At 36.4% G+C, this 21,403-nt stretch overlaps 1 protein-coding gene across 9 annotated transcripts in view; it reads right to left on the reverse strand.

Annotated features, from left to right (window-relative positions):
• Positions 1-21,403, reverse strand: part of PCDH7 (protocadherin 7) — a 475,120-nt gene that overhangs the window by 377,231 nt on the left and 76,486 nt on the right. Inside the window, exon 2 of one of the 9 annotated variants that reach the window (XM_086407750.1) lies at positions 5,673-19,544. The exons of the other annotated variants lie outside the window; for them this stretch is intronic. Within the exon in view, the coding sequence (XP_086263876.1) occupies positions 19,467-19,544 (78 nt within the window). The 3' untranslated portion in view covers positions 5,673-19,466. Of the gene's footprint in view, positions 1-5,672; positions 19,545-21,403 lie in introns of those variants that run through there. 9 annotated transcript variants of the gene reach the window in all.

Below are 21,403 nucleotides of genomic sequence, written 5' to 3' on the forward strand. Positions count from 1 at the left end.
TTTTAGAAATAAGAAAACTAAAGCACAGAGAGATTAACCCTAGTCTGCCAGCTAATAGAGTCAAGGAGAATCTGGTATCAGAATCTACTGCATGACCACTGTGTAATACTGCCTTTACCTGTGGAAAAGCTGAACGGGTCATTGTATTGAGCATGGAGCCCACGTGAGAAGCCTGGGATGGTGATATATAAAAACAAAATCCTGGTGCGCCACATGCCTTAGACATCTAGTATAAGCAGCATTGGTGACTGAGAAGATGTAGTGATTAGTGGAGGAGGAAAACCAAGTAAATATAGTGATCAGAAGTGCTCCAGGGAGAGGGAGTGAACAACCAGCCAAGATTCAGGCCAGGAGACAGAACTGATCACTGAATTCAGCAAAAGGAATTCTAGTGAGTTTGATAGAGACATATTGCCAGGACCATCTCCTGGCATATTGCATATTGAGTGCAGCACTTTCATAGCATAATCTTTCAGGATCTGGAATAGCTCAACTGGAAGTCTATCACTGCCAGGAGCCAGCGTGAGGAACTCCGCCCGTGGCAAAGGTCATGAGGAAGGAGGCTTGGCATACGCAAAGGCGGGATCGAGCCTCAGGAGTTCCCCTGGAAATTCTCGAGCATCTACCCCCAAAACCAGAGTCTGCCTACTTTCTGCTTTGTGCTCTCACCTACACCTCTGACTTTACAGGGGGCTGTCCCCGACTACCTCTCTTTGAAAAAAAAGAGTTAACTTATAGCTCCAGTTAATAAAGTTCCTGGGTGTGATAGTGTTTCAACCTACAAACTCCTTTGGAAGTCCTCTAGCCTGCCTGAATAGGTTTTTCCGGCCACATGTGATTGCTCAGAGCCTCCCAACTGTGAGAGGCATGAGATGTTCTAAACTGTCTAAATATAGATTCCTTTGAGCAGTTAAAAGATTGATTAGAAATTGTATTGGTGAAGGGATTTTCACTTGTTGGGCCAATGTTTGCTGCTAAGTTTCCATATCCCTTACCTGCTGTGTCCCTGGCAGTGTATTGATTAATATAATTGGTGTAAGTAGTAGCTTTAATGTTTGTAACCTGGGACCCTTGAGTTAATTCTTTCTCTTGTTATAGCCTACCACACCTTTGCTCTGTAGGAATGCAACTTTATCTAATGCTTTTGGAGGGTGGCTCCTGATCAATCACCTTTAGAGAAAAATAAGTTTTCCTAAGAAAGGGTCTTAAAATGTTAACAGGCCTCCGGGCCAGAAGATGATGCAAATCACCTAAGGTTTGCATATGATAAATTTTCAGGAAGAAAGCCTGGCTTGCTGCATGACTCTACTCCTTCCCTCATTATCCTCTATGCATAACTTAAAGTATAAAAACTACTTTGGAAAATAAAGTGCAGGCCTTGTTCACCAAAACTTGGTCTCCGCATGTCGTTCTTTCTCTCACCTTCTGGCTGAACTGTTCAGCCTCTTTTCTCCACTGAATTTCCTCACTGAGCTATCCTTATTCTATTACTCTTTATATCCTTAATTAACGTTTAATTAAGCAGTTGTTTCCTGATCCTCGCCGACGCCGTCCCTGCTTCGAATTCCCTGGATCCACCGGGGCTGGGCCCTGGCAACATATCAGTGGAATGGAAAGGACAAAAGACCCATCAGTTCAGTTCAGTTCAGTTCAGTCGCACAGTCATGTCGGACTCTTTGCGACCCCATGAATCGCAGCACGCCAGGCCTCCCTGTTCTTCACCAGCTCCCGTAGTTCACTGAAACTCACGTCCATCAAGTCGGTTTTGCCATCCAGCCATCTCATCCTCTGTCGTCCCCTTCTCCTCCTGCCCCCAATCCCTCCCAGCATCAGAGTCTTTTCCAATGAGTCAACTCTTCGCATGAGGTGGCCAAAGTATTGGAGTTTCAGCTTTAGCATCATTCCTTCCAAAGAACACCCTGGCCTGATCTCCTTTAGAATGGACTGGTTGTATCCCCTTGCAGTCCAGGGGACTCTCAAGAGTCTTCTCCAACACCACAGTTCAAAAGCATCAATTCTTCGGCGTTCAGCTTTCTTCACAGTCCAACTCTCACATCCATACATGACTTACTGGAAAAACCATAGCCTTGACTAGATGGACCTTTGTTGGCAAAGTAATGTCTCTGCTTTTGAATATGCTATCTAGGTTGGTCATAACTTTCCTTCCAAGGAGTAAGCGTCTTTTAATTTCATGGCTGCAGTCACCATCTGCAGTGATTTTGGAGCCCCCAAAAATAAAGTCTGACACTGAAATAAAGACCCATAGGAGTGGATTAAAAAGGCTTAAGGTGTAAGCAAGTGGTGAATGACAATATGGACATTGACAGGTTTTGGTAAAGATCAGAAACTTGGTGCTATCACTGGAGGTGGTAGCTAAGACAGAACTTTCTCTTTTTTCTTTTTTAGTAGTTAGGAACTTTGTTTAAGTTAGGTTATTTTACCACATGTTTAAATGAAAATTAGCATGACCTAGTACAGAAAAAGAAATTCACTCACTAGAACATATCTGAGACTAAAAACAAAGTAAGTAAGTTACCATGCATGGGATCTGGGGGCTTCCCTGATGGCTTAGTGGGTAAAGAATCTGCCTGCCAATGCAGAAGACACAGCAGACTTGGGTTTAATCCCAGGGTCAGGAAGATCTCCTGGAGGAGGAAATGGCAACCCATTCAGTATTCTTACCTGAAAAATCCCACGGACAGAGGAGCCTGGCAGGCTATAGTCCATGGGGTCACAAAGAGTCAGACATGTCTGAGCACAGATGTATGCACAGGAACTATTTGCAATGAGTTTTAAGTTTTATTCACATAGATTCACTACATGCTAGAACACTGTAAAAAAAATAGTAATCATCTTCCTATCTTAAGGCAAAGAGGACAAGGGACATTCTCTTGAACTTCCCCTCCCAATTCTGGGACATTGTTCTATCATCTTGGTTCAATAAGCCCTATGTCTACAAAACCCAATCAATGAAACTGTTTTCTAAACCTTATCATCTACAAGTACTTCATCAATTCACTCGACCAATTTGGCAGTTAGCTTATTTTATCCTGTTTGTTTTTTTCTCCCGTTGCTTGTTGCTATCCTAGATGGTTTGGATGACTCATTCATCTGTTTAGCTTCAAAATTCTTTTGCCCCTATATTCAGTGACCTATACTCCCACACAGCTTTGGCAATCCACACCCATAGACACAAAATGGATTGTTTCTAAACAAAAGCACTCTACCATACTATCTAGAATTGTGAAATTCTCTTCTCTCATCCTCTATCCCACTCATGCCCACAAAATTCCTCTTCAGCGTGAAAGGCTAATGCTTTCCACTGCTTTGCCCTTCACATTTTAGCAGTCTCCAATCCTTCCTGGCTTCACTGTCATCTCTGCTTAATTTTGATCCCCCTGATAACACATTTTCATGGGTGCAATGGATTCTTCCATTCTTTGACCTTCTCTCACAGCTGCCTTGCCAATCCCACCACCAAATCAATCCTACCATCTGCTCACTTTCCTCCTCATCCCGGGCTGCCAAGAGTTACTGAGAAAATTGAATAACCACGCTGATTGACTTTGCTACAAATTTATGATTTCCGATGTCAGCTGAACTCTCAGAGCTGCTTAGCAGCCCTATTACTCATTCCTACTTGGCTGGTCTTCCCATTCCACACAGCAGCTGTTCCCACCACACCCTCCTCAGATCTCCCTCTCCCACCCCCACCCACCTAAACCCCAAAACATGATCTCACCTCCTACTGCTGAGAACACTGAGGCTAACAGGCGTGACTCCCCTCTACTTCCCTCCTCTGTCTCCAAATTTATCAGTATCTTTACTCATAAGGACTTTATTTTGCATCTGAGAAGAAGAATCCTTATTCTTTTGTTCATCTGACCTTTTCATTCCATTTCTAGTTGACTCTGCCAAGACCTTGTTTCATCAATGGGGTTTCTATTTTCTATTCAGTCCCTAAGCTTCTTTCAACCCACAAACCTACCTGAAGTTCCCTATTTTGTTAAAAAAAAAAAAAAGACCTTTTTTTCCTCTTTTCCACCATCAAATTACTGTTTTCTCTTCCTCCGTGCAAAAATTCTTGGCAAAGGACCTTGGTTTCAATAGGTCTTTTTACTTAAAACTGATTCCATACAACCTGATGAAATCTTACTTGGTCATCATGCTGATTAAAATATTAGAAATGCTATAGAAAAGAGGCTTTTCTCGCTCTTCAGTTTTCTTGATCTGAATGCTGGAAGTTTGGCTTTAATACAAGTTCATTTATTTACTGTTTTGCCCCATTTTTGAAAGGCATTTAAATTACCTAGGATTTAGTTCCCTCATATTTCAGTTGCAGATGCATAGGTCAATTTTAAGAATACTCTGGGTTCTTTTGGGCTTCCCTGGTGGTTCAGATGGTAAAGATTCTGCCTGCAATGCAGGAGACCTGGGTTTTATCCTTGCGTCAAGAAAATCCCCTAGAGGTGGGAATGGCAACCTACTCCAACATTCTTGCCTGGAGAATTCTGACAGAGGAGCCTGGTGGGCTATAGTCCACCAGGGGTGAAATTAGTCAGACATGACTGAAGCAACTTACACTACCACTACTGCTACAGGTTTCTTTGAGCAAATTACCTTCATCCACTGAATTTAGTGTGGCAAAACTGTTATTCAAAGTGTGGTCCCCTTCTTGTCAACCAGAAAGTTGACAAGCAACGCCAAAAGGATATTCCAACATTCCCTCTCTGGAGTCTGAACAGTGAACTTGAAAGGAAGAGTTTACCAGTCTCTACTGACCTCTGAATTGACTTCTACCCTCTGGAGCTGGAATGGATCTTTCTCCTTCCTGAGCATGTTCACCTTCCACAAGAGCTGATCTCCACCTATTGGTTCCCAAAGCCATCTTCAGTTTAAAATACTAAATTGCAAACTTGGTTTTTACTGCTTGAAAATAAATTTTATGATTAGGATTAAATGAGCTCTTCTGCATAATATTTTTATTGCAAAGTCTAGTTCCTAGTAAAAGTTAAGTCAATTTTTGCTATTATTATTTTTTGATATTGTTATTATTAGTATGTCTATGGACAGAAATGCTTTCCATTTTTTTCCAGCTTTTCACCACATAATTTTACTTTAAATTCTACATTTCTTCAAATTCTATCTGGTCATTCTTCCCATGTTCCCTCTACTCTAACCACACTGGATGATGTGCTTTTTATCAAATAAATGATGAACTTTGATGCTTTCAATATTTTGCTTATGATTTCTTCTCCAGTTAAAATGCCTTTTTCTTTCCTCCTTAGTGTAAGTACATTTAATATAAGGCTCAATGCAAAAGCTGTTTGTATTATTCCCAAAAGTCTTTACTTTCTCTGTTTATCTCTGTTGTCCTTTAGAACTTGTAACACATCTGACAGTCTTGGTAATGAGTTCCTTGAAAGCACAGATAGTATCTTTCCAATATTTATATTCCCAGACTCAAGCACAGTTTCTGGGATAAAGCAGGTATTCAATAATTATTTTTGAGTAGTTATTTCCCTCTAGTGATCTTCAGAATAGAAATATACACTCTGAAATTTATATATATATATATATATATATATATATATACACATATATGAATATATATTAATAATATATATGGATACATATGAATATGTGAAACATACATACATGAGGAGAAAATATATATTTAAAGTATTTATTATATATCAAAACAAGTATGTGCATCCAAAATAATTCAGAATTTCTATACTTTTATGCTCCATTGGTTAATGCTTCAGCAGTCAGTGTATGATTCAACACTGACATTAGTATTCCTGACACACTTTACTTATGATATCAAGGAAAGTTATATTCAGAATTGGCAAATCAAGCATTGAGAAAATTCTAAATTATATGAAATGGTAAGATATTCTGAAAATATAATACATCAGAGATTGTACCTTTTCATAATAATATTAGTAAGGCAATTTTGATTTCTAAATAATTTTTTAAAGTAAAAATTTAATTCTTTCAATTAGAGAATGTATGGTAAATTGTCACTTCATGGATAACTAACATTAAAGACAAGATGGTATTCCTTCTGAAACCTATCAAACCCATTATAAATTTCAAACAATACAACCATTTGATTTAAAATTATATTAAAAAGCATACAAAATATGATTTATACAAGATTGTACATAAATATTATGCTAAAACATAAAACAGGCATTTTGAAAATTGTCCATTGAGAACGTGGATATTTGTCTATCAGTTCAGTTCAGTTCAGTCACTCAATAGTGTCCGATTCTTTGTGACACCATGAATCGCAGCATGCCAGGCCTCCCTGTCCATCACCAACTCCCGGAGTTCACACAAACTCATGTCCTTCAAGTCAGTGATGCCATCCAGCCATCTCATCCTCTGTCGTCCCCTTCTCCTCCTGCCTCTAATCCCTCCCAGCATCAGAGTCTTTTCCAATGAGTCAACTCTTCGCATGAGGCGCCCAAAGTATTGGAGTTTCAGCTTCAGCATCAGTCCTTCCAAAGAACACCCAGGACTGATCTCCTTTAGGATGGACTAGTTGGATCTCCTTGCAGTCCAAGGGACTCTCAAGAGTCTTCTCCAATACCACAGTTCAAAAGCATCAATTCTTTGGCACTCAGTTTTCTTCACAGACCAACTCTCACATCCATACATGACCACTAGAAAAACCATGGCCTTGACTAGACGGACCTTTTTTGGTAAATTGTCTTTGCTTTTGAATATGCTATCTAGGTTGGTCTTAACTTTCCTTCCATGGAGTAAATGTCTTTTAATTTCATGGCAGCAGTCACCATCTGCAGTGATTTTGGAGCCCAAAAAAATAAAGTCTGACACTGTTTCCACTGTTTCCCCATCTATTTCCCTATAGAACGAGTTAAATATTTTGCATACATAGGATATGTGCAATTTCTGCATTATATGGAATATTAAGAACAATCAGCAAAGCAGAATATAGGCCATCTTTGTTGGAAAATTTAACAATATGAGTAACACATATTAATCATTATTCACAAACCAGGGATTCTAAATTCTTGAAACACTGGATAGCCCATGGCATGCTGTGGGCCCTTTCAGCTCTAACAGATTGAAGCTGAATTTCCTTGGTTGTAAGTCAAAGATCACACAGAAAACATCCAGGCAGAAGGCATCTAGTCTAATAGAATATGTATCTTTTAATTGGAATTAAAGATGAAAAAAGAAAGAGAAAAAAACAGTAACTTTGCAGGCCGTGCCTTCAATATTGATGATCCTTAAAAATTCCACTGTTACAGAACTGTCAGAACAGTCTCACTACAAATGAAATCCTATGCATTGTTTTTTTTTTTTTTTTTTCCCAAAAGAAAACAGTAAGTTTTAAAAGGGTCAGGACTGTGAAAATCATATCATCTGTGGCATAAATTCTTTTTTTCTAAACCATGAAACACAGAAAGTAAGCAAAAATCACTGAAAATACTTTAATGATATGCTACAAGGTCAAAATAAAATACTTTTGGGTAAGTGTGAAATGCTAATCAGCTTATAGCTTGAACAGTGAGCTCAGACAATGATAGGGGTAGAAATGAGATGGCATCGATTTGATGAGTGACAATTCTTCAGCCTTCAGCCTCAAGATAGCCTCTGAGGGGTGACTTACCTGAGATCATAGCTCAACATCAAGGGAAGTCTTTTGTGACAGTCATTATTTCAGCAAGAAAATTTGTATATTTAAATGAGGCTTTCTATCTATATGCAAACATAATATAGATTTGCTATAGCACCACACATAAACATTTAAGTTGAACTGAAGTCCATGTTCAAAGAATAGTTTCAAGTCTATTGATTTTAGAAACATTTCTTTTGTTATTGTACTAAATCCTCTACTAAGGAAATAAGTCTCTAGAGAGGAGCAGTGTATTGGTACCAAGAAATGACCAGAGAGCGACTCTCTCTACTACTTATTCCACATAAAGTGTGGCCACTAATAGCACAGCATTCCAAGTCTAAAAGAAATATCTCTGTTAAAGAACAATCCAGATCCCTTTCAGGATATTTGTTTCTTTCTTTTCTTCATAAAGCTCTGAAAATTGTTCCCCTAAGAAATTAAGGCCTCCACTCTGCTATACTTAAAGACCTCTGCCATCTAACTCCCATTTCTCTTAGAATCATGTTGAATCTCCTTAACATGAACTCTAATGCTGTTTATATCTTGATCTATTTCCTGGTTTCCTTTCAGACCATTCTGCCTTAGCATCTACTTGTACTCCCCCAGACCCCTTACTTTTGGCACCATCTAGTTATCACATCTGGTTAACATAGTTATCTTTGTAATAATAGGATTTCTGCACTAGAGTAGATCCTGAGTAATACACAACACAAGCTCTAACAAAGCTTATATGATTTATGATATATATGTATCTAAATAGGTGCATATTACCTTAACTGTTACCCAAGATTTAATTCCTTATAGGAATTGACATCCTCCGCACCTAATCTATTGTAGAAATGCAATAAATATTTATTGAGGAACTACTTAAACATTTCAATGAATGACCTAGAATCACATAAAATTCCCATCTATATCATCAAATGAATTCAATCACTGTTTAATAAGCATTTACTAACTTAGAATTTATTAACCTACTATAGGCAGGCTTCCCAGGTGGCACAATGGTTAAGAATCTGCCTGCCAATTCAGGAGACATAAAAGACAGAGGTTTGATCCCCAGGTTGGGAAAATCCCCTGGAGAAGGAAATGGCAACCCACTCCAGTATTTTCACCTGGAGGATTCCATGGACAGAGGAGCCTGGGGGAATACAGTCGGCTGCTGTTACTGCTAAGTCGCTTCAGTCATGTCCGACTCTGTGCGACCCCATAGATGGCAGCCCACCAGCACCACCGTCCCTGGGATTCTCCAGGCAAGAACACTGGAGTGGGTTGCCATTTCCTTCTCCAATGCATAAAAGTGAAAAGTGAAAGTGAAGTTGCTCAGTCATGTCCGACTCTTAGTGACCCCAGGGACTGCAGCCCACCAGGCTCCTCCGTCCATGGGATTTTCCAGGCAAGAGTACTGGAGTGGGGTGCCATTGCCTTCTCCAGGAATACAGTCTATGGGGTCTTAAATAGTAGGACGTGACTGAGCACACACACTTCAACCTACTATAAGCAAGGCACTTTGCTCACAACTGAGGTGAGATGGCAAATATGTATCAGACTTAGGCCATTCTTGTGAAGAGATTATGATGTAACAATAAAATAAAATGTAATAGATATATTCACCTACGTGCACAAAAACTTTTCCATCATTAAAGGTAGGAAGCCCCAGCTAACATAAAATCATGCAGATAAAGTGACTTAAAATTAGCACTCATGACCTGGTAATCAGAAACAGCTTAACAAAAGAAGAATCAAGGAAGGAAGGATTCACTCATGTAAAATTAGAAGACAGAGATTTGCTGGAGGAGATGAAAGTAAAGGTTAAGGTAAACTGGTAAGAAAGTGTGAAGCCGGCAAAGTCACTCAAAAGTTACCGGGCTTAACTGGAACATAGAGTTCATTAAAAGAAGAATGAAAAGTAAAAATGTGAGAGGGAGATTAGTGAGAGAAATAAGATTCTAAATTAAGAAACTGGAAATTGATTAGAAATGAGCAGGCGCTAAATGTTCCTGAGCGTGGCCTAAGAAGCAAGTCATTCTGTCCTTGCAATGTATGGGATACTTCAGCCTTCAGTGTAATATCTGAGTACATCATACATATTTTGTACACAGCTTTAATAGCAGTTCAAGCATGCTTTCCATGCCTAGCCATGCTCTATTTTATCTTACAGTCTTGATCAGCTGCCAGTAGCAAACAGAGAAAGCATTTCTTATTTAACACATATTTTTATGATCCTGTATTGCTAGATGGCACAGTAAGTGAAGTAACTTCCAATAACAGTTATCAGGGCATATCAATTTCTAATTCAACTAAACACAAAGTAATGGTGACTACTGAAATATGATGCTAGAGACATCTACGTGAAAAGCAATCAATCTAAAGATCTAACTGTAACATATATTTTAGAACAAATTAACTGGAAAAATTACAGCAAACTATTTCAAGAAAACTGAATAAAGCATTCCTCACAGTTAAACAAAACTGAATGGCAACAGAAATGATGTAGCAATAACCAAAAAGAAAATACCACAGTGTAAAACGTGCCTTCCACAATCATGACAGTGATTAACATAATTAATCACTTTATTTTGATTAATATAATTCTAAATATTCAAAGAAGGTGGAGGTAAGAATATGAGCTCACCAAATTACCCTCCTGAAGTATACTTGAAATAAATAAATAAATCTGTTAGATATTTCACCAGTGTTTGTTTTAATCAGTAGTTTCTAAATGCTAAGAGATATTCCTGGAAACAGTTCAAACTATGTGTTAATAATTGATCATGATTTACTATAATCTCCTTTATAAATAGAACTATGTTTTATAAGCATGTTTATATGCTAAACATAGAAATAACCTAAACAATCCCCCAAATGCCTTTCTGAGACATACTGAACAGTAAGCTTATTTATAAACTTTATGAAGTCTACACCAAAAAATAATTTCAAAATCAAATTTAAATTCATGTAAGGGTTTAAGGAAATCACGATCTAAAGTCAGGCACATCTGAAGTTTGAATCTCAAACTAACTCATGACCAGTGTTTTGGTGTAAAACAAATGTTAGTTTTTAATAGTACTCAGACACACATATAATTATGGTGGACAGTATTGTGAATTGCATTCAGACTGCTTCTGGAATCTTAGCTCAACTAGTGAATGGCTACATGACTGGTGTCACATTTCTGAGCCTTTCTTTAATAATAGCTGTTATTTATACATTCTCACTTTATGCCAGGCATGGCCATAAGTGTCATATATCAAGTTATACTTACTCATTATAGGACATACAACTTATATAGCATATTAATGCATGCACATTTGCTAATGCTACCATAAGACTACTAGTATCTTCATTTAAATACATGACAGGTTAAGTAACTTGCCCAAAGTCTTAGACTGGTCCATAATCAATGCTCTAAACACTACATTTTTAATTCATGGATTATATATGCTTTTAAGTCATATTTTCACAGGAACTCCAAGAGAGGACAAAATACAATTCAAATGTTCAGTAAATGTATTTAAATTGAAAGATCACTCACAGATCAGATCATTATCAGGTAACAGATTAAAAATTAAATTGCAACTTTCTGATTATCTAAAGATATAATAACACCATTAAAAAGAAAGAAGCTTAAGAATAACTTATCTTTATGTTCATCCTAGCAAAAATGTTTACTGAATAATTTTTTTTACCACAAGGTCAAATTAATCCTTATTTTAGAAAACTGCTGTTTTTGTTCAGTCACTAAGTTGTGTCTGACGTTTTGTGACTCCATGGGCTGCAGCATGCTAGGCTTCCCTGTCCTTCATTATCTCCTGGAATTTGCTCAGATTCACGTCCACTGGGTAAGTGAGGCTATCTAACCATCTCATCCTCTGCTGCCTACTTAGAAACTAAAACTTCCAATTGATTATGCACTATAATTAAATTCATAATTTTTACATATTTCTATTCCATTTGCCAAAAATTTATGCTAAATGATAAGGGAGCAATTTGAATTGATGTGTTAGACAAAAGTCAAAGAGAAAAAAATTTAAGTATTTTTTTTCTCTTTATAACGTTTTGCTTAACAATATCTTTGCTGCTGCTGCTGCTGCTAAGTCGCTTCAGTCATGTCTGACCCTGTGCGACCCCATAGAGGGCAGCCCACCAGGCTCCTCTGTCCCTGGGATTCTCCAGGCAAGAACACTGGAGTGGGCTGCCATTTCCTCCTCCAATGCATGAAAGTGAAAAGTGAAAGTGAAGACGCTCAGTCGTGTCTGACTCTTAGCGACCCCATGGACTGCAGCCTACCAGGCTCCTCTGTCCATGGGATTTTCCAGGCAAGAGTACAGTGTCTTTAGATTTCCATAAATACTCAGTTCTGTGTACAATAAAGTATCTGTGAGCAGCATGATAAAAGTTATGTTCCAAATTGCATCCATACATTAACTGCCAAAAGAGGCTACATAATAATTTTTGAAAGTGAAAAAAAAGTCCTCTGGACCTTCTATAATATGCAAAGTCAAAGGAAATGGATAGCCTAATGATACAGCCACGAGGAGGTGGCCAGCAGAGTTCAGTGATTGGGAAAGAAAGCTTGACAAAATCTAGGTATATTAGTCAGTTCCTTAAAATATTTTATCTCTCTGCAAGTTCTGAATTGTCAGCAGTGTAAAAAGTACCTCCAGAAGGAGTCTATATTTTATACCTCTATATTCATAACTACTGTAGCCATTTTTCATACTGTTGTAAAAAGGCAGAACCAATCAGCTGGCAGATGACTGTCTTTGGCTCAGCAGAAACTTCCATTTCGTGTAATAAAGACAAACACACACAATCTGAATACATTCTCACTGGGGAAGCATGGAGGGGTGGAAGACTCTTTTCATGTCATTTACTTTATAAATTATTTCTAAGATGCATATTTTTTTCCCTCAGGCTGTCCAAAGGCAGAGTTCCATTGTGCATTTCCAAAATGCAGTCCTTTGTAAGTAATTTCAATGGCCCTTAATAAAATCCTATGAATCACATTATACATTCAAAAATATGATCATTCTAATACATATCTTTCATGTTTTTCTCTCAAAATCGTAAGCAGAACTTCTCTTTTACTGAAGTGTATCCTTTAGGCATTTACTTGTGGTCATTTGGAATTTAAAATGTACTTCATTTAACACTATTGCACATATAGTAATTTGATAGGCTTTTAATTCGTGGAAGGATTCATACCATAAAAACGCTTTAAAAATCTGTTCTAGATTCAGATAAAAAAGTATATGTATGTTCTCTTCTTTTAAAATGAAGAATTATTTTTAATTCTGGTAGAATATGATACTAAAAGTGAAAAAAAAGTGAAAGTGTGAGTCACTCAGTCGTGTCCGATTCTTTGTAACCCATGCATGTGATAAAACCATCAACAATTCTAAAGCTCTCTTTCTTTTTTTTCCTTGTCTCCACTAGACCCATTGGGAGTACAATGGCTTAGGTCACAACATGAAACATCATGCTAATTAATCTGCTAATTAACTGGTATAAGAAATATATTGCATGAAGCAGATTGCTGTATTACTTTGTTTCAACTTTTGTGTAACCACTAATTTAGAATCATCTAATCATGCTCTTTAATCCAAATGTTAATCTCAGATGGCAGTAACACATGACTGCTGAGGAGCTCCCTTGTAAGACACGTACTGCATTTCTTCCCAGTACTAAAAATGGTTTACTGAAAGATGAAAAGATGCTTTGTTTACAGATCCTTGGTATTCATTTGAATATAATCTCTCCTAATGCAGTACTAATAACAAGATATCCTCAAAAACATTTGCTCAAACATCTTCATCCAAATAGTGAGACATCTGTTTGATAAGTTATCACAGGATTTTTATTAAAAAGGCTCATATAACCAATTGCTTCGTTAATATCATTAATATTTTCCTTAACACATTTTTTGTTTGATTACGTGACTTATCAACCAAGGTTCAATTTGGGGTTCAAATAAATGACAGATTTGTAACTAATAAATATTAAGGGGTTTTAAAAAGTCAACCAGCAGAATAGTTAGATTACGCGATACCCACTTGAAATCTACTATCAAGAGGCAGCCGGTTTCTGATCTTTCTGAAATGCATATACCAAATGTCTGCTGCTTTCATAAGCCTGACACATAGGGGAGAAAAAGTCCTTGCTGACCTGCCTTTTAACTGCTAGACACAGAGAGAAGAAGAAAGATTAGAGACCTAGGTCCCCCTCAGTTGCTACTGAGACAGATTTTCACTGACACAACTGGGCAATAGCAATTAAAAAACAAGGTTGAGCTATACCTGATCTCAGAACACCAATCTCTTAAAACAGGAAATGTTCACTTTCCCTCCAACATCTAAGGATTGAGTCTAGAAAGATATTCATTTTTAATCATATTAATCTTAACTCCTCATTAGAAATTCACAAAAAGCAGCACAAGATAGGTTATTATAGGGGAATTAACATCCACGAAAATATACAGTAGCCAGCTTTTTCATAAAAAACTGTAGAAATTATTACAATGTATAGTCTAATAAAAATCTGTAGTTGGCTTTTTTCTTTTCGGTTGCTAAACTATGATATAAACTTAAAATATAACTTTCTCTTGTTTTCACTAGCAATTCTATGAGTTTACAAGAACACAGAGCCACTTCTGAGGCCTACATTTTCCAAAGTCACATTTATTCAATATATTTCATCTAGAAAGTAGTTTAAAATAGGCCAAACTGAGCATTTTCAATGCTTATTTTTCTTCTCTCCAATATGCTTACTTAACCAACTACTATATTTAAAATGAAAGCCACTGACTTCGCCGATACTAAATATGATCCAATTCAATTCAGCACGTATTTAGTTTATATTTCATTCATTCAAATCTTATCAGCCAATAAATGCAGCACTGTTTTCTGCTTAATGAACTACTTTGAAAATAAAGCCCTCATCATATTTAACAGATATTAAATATTTTCAAAGAATAACAACTGCCTGTTTATGGATTGGCTGTCATAATCAGCATTACCCTTAGTTTTTATGATAAGCTGATATATTTTCCATTCTTAAGTTTCACAATTTTTAAGCTATTAATAATGTGAAAGAATCGCATTCCCTTATGATTGTGGATAAAGTGATCTCCAAAAATTGTTTCTTAACCTTTTGGAAACTTTCATCATGTAACACAGGCTTGATTTCAGCTTTCACAGTTTCCTTTCACTTGTCTATGACTGAAGAAATTACAGCTCACAGAACTCCCAGATTTGAACTGTAGTGGATCAGAAACTTATTCCCCTGGAGAACCTGGGCCTGCACAATTTTTCTAAGTTTCACACCATAGCATACAGAAAAGAGTGAGGGTTTGGCATTACACTTTTCTGTGAGGTGCCTTTTACTTCACTTTTGCCAGTGATACTGAGTTTATTTTGGCCCATGAACATCTCAGCCAACAATCACCTCATTCTATTCATGTCAATTATAAAAACAATAAGAAAATTAATAATACCATTGTTTATTGAGTTCTTGTTATGTCATACTCACTTTACCTGGATGAATCTCATTTAATCATCACAACTAATTTATGAAGTAGATACTGTTTTAACTCCATATTATATACAAAGCAATGGAGGCAGAGAGATGTTATTTGTTCAAAAGTCACTCAAGTTACGTGCATGAACCATGTTTCAAACTCAGGCAGCCTGGATTCCAGACCCTGAAATCTTAACCACTGTGATATCCCATCATTTAGCACATGGCATTGTAACATTCAGCCTGCACGGCTGGAATTCCCATTAGACTGGGAGCTCTCCCTATTCAAAGAATGCAGCTGACATATTCCTCAGTCCACTCAGATTCCAGCAGCAAAGTCTTTATTTAAAAAGAAGTTGCAGCAAATAGTACATATTTATATTAATACACTTTAAGCATGCAAAACAAGTAAGAGAAAAACTTTTCTCTTCTTCCCTTTATACAGTATTTAGAGCAGACCTTTCACCACAGATTCCGTCTTTATCCAATATTTCAGTGAGCTAGAACATCTGAATACCTTTCACATCTAAGTCATGCATTCTGAATCTGCCTCGCACAGGTTAATAGATGTGTGATCTAGGGAACCACAAAATTTATCTCTGCACCCCCAAATAGTTTCAGAACCTATCTTGAACTCCTAACTATAATTGTGTTTGCCATGAAAGCTGTGACCCACCTATTGAATGTGGCCTCTGAAACCAGACTGCCAGGGCTCAATGCTCAGCAGTACCTCCTGCTAATTCTGTAGCTTTGCAAATTTACCAAAACTCTCTGTTCCTCATTTCCTCATCTGTAAAATGGGTCTCATGCAATAATAGTATCTAACCTCATGAGGTTGTTATAAATATTAAACAGAGCAATTACTATATCATCTGTACAGAGTAGGGTCTTGGGAACTTAAGTTTAAAATATTATCAGAGAAATATGAAAATCTGTTTGACTATATATACCAAAACAGTGAAGTAGAATAATAGTAGCCCCCCAAAATAGCAATAACTAAAAACAAATTTTCATCCCCAATGATATTTTTTTAATCCATGTGTATTCAATCTGATGGATTCTGGACATAATTTTTCAAATGGAATTCCCATTCACAATTATACTGCTCTGTGTAGCTATTTCCCTCAAGCCAAGTCTAGTCTCCTCTCCCTCCTCTCTTTTTTTCCAAATGGATAGAGGCAAAGGACAAGTGTAGAAGTTTTAAGTAGAGATACCAGGACTTGGGAGAGGTTTGATAGGTCCCATTTAAATTTTTAATCTTGTAAAATAAAGACTAAATTGACAAAATTAAATTTTATTATCAATATCAGTTCCATAAATGGCCAGAAGTTCACCTAAATGTAAAAAGAAAAACAATTCAGAGTGACCAATTTCTGCATAAGGAACTTTGAAGATTATCCATGCCATCTTTGTGATATTGAAAGTGACACTATTTTGCAAGTCAGTATGCTGCAATGAAAAAAAATCCACAAGATATATGTGCTTTCATTTTGCTTCCCACTGTTTCTCTGACCTTTCTCAGTTGGAGTAGTAGCAGGAAACTAAAATAAAAGTACTGTTTTTCTGTGAGGCACTTTGTGAATAAACAGTCGGGAAATCAGAACAGTTGTAAGACTTCTCTGCCTGTTGCTTCTCCTAAGCAGAGAATTACTATTAGTCAAAAGAGCCTACGGCAATCAACATCAGGGGCTAGTGTTTCTTTCTTTTCTGAAACCAATAAGGCTGATCCAAGTCCAAAAACGCTTTTGAAGTTATAGAGACCTTCATGTGTTGATCAATCCTTGAGTGGTAAAGAGCAAGAAAAACTGGTTCTAGATCTTTAATACATTCTGCCAGGGAATTCATTCAACTCAGTGAAGTACAAAAAGGTTTCCTCTATTACAAATTGAGTGTTTTGTACTTGGGTGCTGCTTGGTTCAGTTAACTTAGAGGGAGCTATTGATTCCAGACTTGATTATTTGTATGTCAGTGCATATCTCTATTAAGTCAAGCTAAGGCTGGAACAGCAACAACTGTAAATTCATAATTTTTCTTGGTCCTAAGGCATAGGTTGAGATTTGGGTCAATTTAAGTGAAAAACAGCATGTGATTCTCTTAATAAGGATTATCACTATTGATTATTGATATAATCACTATTCTATAGCATGGTGTTAATATTTCTAAGACATCAAAACCTAAGAATTAAGTTAATTTATTAGGAGTTAAGAATGCAAATGATTTTTAAATTGATAGTTCAGTCCAAACCCATCCTTTATGGGTGAGAGAGCTTAGCACCGGGTAATGCAAAAAAAGCACCCTCAAGTCTGGCTATTTTGCACCAGAGTAAAATTTGGCATCAAGCAAGACTCCTGACCCTGTTCAGGGTGCTATTCTCTAAACATTCTCAAATATATCTCTGTCAAACCTTTCTCTTTATCTTAAGTGGCTAAGCTCTTCACTTTCAAATTGTAAAGATGCAGAAAATACAGTTTAAAACCAGCAACACGAATATACTTTACATCTGATTTTAAGAGACTATTAAAAATACAGACATTTTATAAAGTAGACTTCTTTATTATTTTGGCCACAGAAAAATATTCAATACAATAGAATTATACAGCTTGTAGACTTATAATTTATTATAATAGCATAAGAAACAAAATCCCTGTAATAGTATAGATAGGGTACCAGCTTCAGTTGATTGTCACATAGAAAAAAGAGGTAAAAAATTTCAACTCTAAAGTTAATCAGTAATATAAAGAGAAATAAACATAAATACCAGCGTACAATAGTTTCAAAATTATTATGGCACATAGTGACCTCAAAAAATACATCAATCTGTTTGAAACACTATCTTATCTACGTTAATGCATGGTCACTTGTATAATTCAGATTGAAAAAAAGTGGGGAAAAAATACATGTAACTTATTGGCATATTTAAAAATTAGAACACAAATATTTCCCCAGTCTCATCTGTAAGAGCAGCCGTGATTCACATTCTCTGTCGCTGAATAAAGAAATCTTAAGGAATATAGTAGGACTTTCCAACTGTCTTCAAACTGATTTCACAGGAGCCTACTCTCATTATTTTCAGGCATCAGTACTATCTTAATTTAAATGGCTCAATTGCATTAAATATTATACTTAATTGGAGAGCCTTTGCAGTAGTCATTCTATCTTCAGAACTGCTTCTTTTGTGAATAATAATCTTTAATATGATCATGACATATAGGAAATGGCTTAAGACGGTTTACTCTACCTCTTTACATTCTAGGTAACAAACCAAAGTGCAAATGTCAATCGTTAAGTTTTACCTTCTCCCACTGATACATACAGGCACACACACAAATGCATACATATACACTCACGCCCATACACAAATTAGACTTTATACAGTATCTTCAATTGAGTAAGTAACTATAATGCAAAGAGTTACTTCCCACATGCAATTCACCTTTAATAAAATCTAAAAAGTCCTCCTCTGCATACCTAAATGCATAGGACCACAAATGTAAAAGGCCAGTTTCCTATTAAATAATGGCCGTACATTCCTATAACACTTAAGAAGGTTTACCCTAAATTCAATCAGAAATTGTATCAAATGTCTGTGAGATATATCCTGATCTTCTGCTTTTACACCATAATAAACTCTGTTTCAACAAGTATCAGATTGACCTAAATTTTATTTTCTCTTATGTCCATTAGTTTCTCATTTTCCCTGATTGGCAGTAGTATTTCTTCTTAGCCTTGTGAAATAGTATGGAACAAGCTAATTGTCTCAGAATTCAGTCCTGAGGTATACGTTTCCATTTTCTTTGTTGATCTAGCACAGGCTCAGGTGATTTCTACATAATGCATCCAATTAGTTCAAGCAAGGCAAATGAAATCACATCTATAATAATTTCCATCTTATTAACTATAAAGAGTAAGTAAGAGGATGTTTCTCCACTCTTTGCTTGAGTCCTTTCAAGTGCAAACCAAAGGAAAAGGATTTCCTGTTCTTTTCATACTCTTGAATGTGATGATACTTGATTCAGTGTCTCCATTGTAATTGATAAGATTGTAAAACCTCTCTCACATCCCTTCTTTATTCTATACTGAGAGTTTAATTTTCTTTTTCAGCTGTTTGCAGATTATAGTTTGATTCCTTTTTTGCCGAGAATTTATTTTAAAGCCATTTTGTTTTCTTCCAAATCAGAGCTTCATTTTACTCAGCTAGTGGTCCTGCCCCTTGGGAATCGATTTCTTTTTACACAGGACTAATCCAGGTTTATTAGGATCCAACACCTTTAGTTGGAACAGTCCATGTATTTCACTTACGAGCACATACATTCATTTTACACGATTCCTCAATGTGGCCAGGGGGTTTCGTGGTCTGCACTGTATCCACCTATAAAAAATACAAAAATATATGTCTGCTTTACAGGGATGTGAGTAGGGTTTTGCTAGCCTAGATCCAAAACTTGGATGCATATTTTGGCTGATAGTATTCTTTCCTTCTTTAAGATGTTTTTGTAGTGGCCATAACCTCTTTTAGAATTCATAGAGACATAACTGTTCCAGCTACAATGAACAATCTTAGGGCATCTACATCAATGCTATTGGCTAATCTCCTGGATTCCATCTTCGACAAGAGATATTTGCATGGTAAAAGAAACATTGAATTATTGTTTTTCAGGCTTTGAGTACTTAAAGGAGAGGGGCTGTCAGGGAAGGAAGTGTTGTTGGCTTTATTTATATTATAAATACAAATAAGAATGAAATGGTAATTTTGTTATCAGTTCTTTTACAATTTACTGTCCCTAAAATCTCTGGGAGGTGAGCTTGATCTGAATGTTCACATCCTTCAAAGTAGCTCTCTAGTCTCTAAATGCAATCATGGAAATCTGAGCATTTTACACATCATCAACAAATGGTTCACTGATTTATGGTCAAGGATGAACTATTAAAACTATCCCCTTCAAAAATATGACCATAAAAAGGTATTGTTTTTTACAAGTGAAAGTAATGATAATACTCCTTTAAAATGTTTTGGTGCCAATATGAGTTTTAAATAGTATTGAATATTTATTGCTTTGAATTTGAGCCTGACCAATAGTCTGATTTCTGCTTTCTGACAAAAAATGCACAGAATATTGTTTCCAGTTTAATGATGCAATTGATGTCAGTAAAAGCTTTAATGAGTTTGAACATTGTCAAAAAGGATAATAAATCACTTCCATAAAATAAAAATGCTACAGTTCACTACCAAAAGAATTAGAATGTTTTAAGAATTAAAAAAAAAAATTAGTACTGTACCTAATTTCCAATGTCACAATGCATCAGCACATGAGAATCAAGGTTAGAAAAGAAGTAAATGAATTCTTTCACTGAATAATCAACTAACTCACGTTTGAAAGTAAATGGAACAAAAAAGTAATGTCTAATTTAAAAATTGCTTATATTCAAGAGCATTTAAGATGCTTAAAAATTGTTCTGACTGCAGATTATCCATATTAGCTGTATAAATTTAAGCAGCTTTAAAATGCCTTTAATTTATTAAGTTAAATTTTATCTTTTCTAGAAATAGCATATATTTTCTTTCTCTAGCAAGTTTTAAAACTTAGCATAATTTAAGATATTCTGGCCAATAACACACGGAAGACAAGTTTACCATGGAATCTATGCTAAGTGAGTTTTCATGATTTAGATTGTAAGTTTAAGATGAACATGTGCTAAGTCGCTTCAGTTGTGTCCAACTCTTTGCAACCCATGGACTGTAACTCACCAGGCTCCTCTGTCCATGGGATTTTCCAGGCAAGAATACTGGAGTGGGTTGCTATTTCCTTCTCCAGAAGTTCTTCCCCACCGAGGGATGGAACCTGCATCTCTTATGTCTCCTTTACCACTAGTGCCATCTAGGAAGCCCTAAGATGAACATAGATTATCTAATCAGAACACCAATCGTACATGACACTTGTCATTTAAAAACTGCTTTATACAAAAATGAAAACTATATATTTAAAAGTTTCAGATACTGTTTTTTATTTTCAAACCAATGAGAATGATGTAGCCATAATGCACAACTAGACTACATTAGATCATCCCGTTAGGTACTACCTATCATGGTTGTGCTAAGTTGCTCAGTCGTGTCTGACTCTTTGCAATCCTATGGACTGTAGCCCACCAGGCTCCTCTGTTCATGGGATTCTTTAGGCAAGAATCCTGGAGTGGGTTGCCATTTCCTCCTCCAGGGGATCTTCCAGACCC

This window comes from Bos grunniens, chromosome 6 (genome assembly GCF_055505025.1).
Source record: "Bos grunniens cultivar Pamir isolate PY7600 chromosome 6, Bosgru_T2T1.0, whole genome shotgun sequence".
NCBI lineage: Eukaryota > Metazoa > Chordata > Mammalia > Artiodactyla > Bovidae > Bos > Bos grunniens.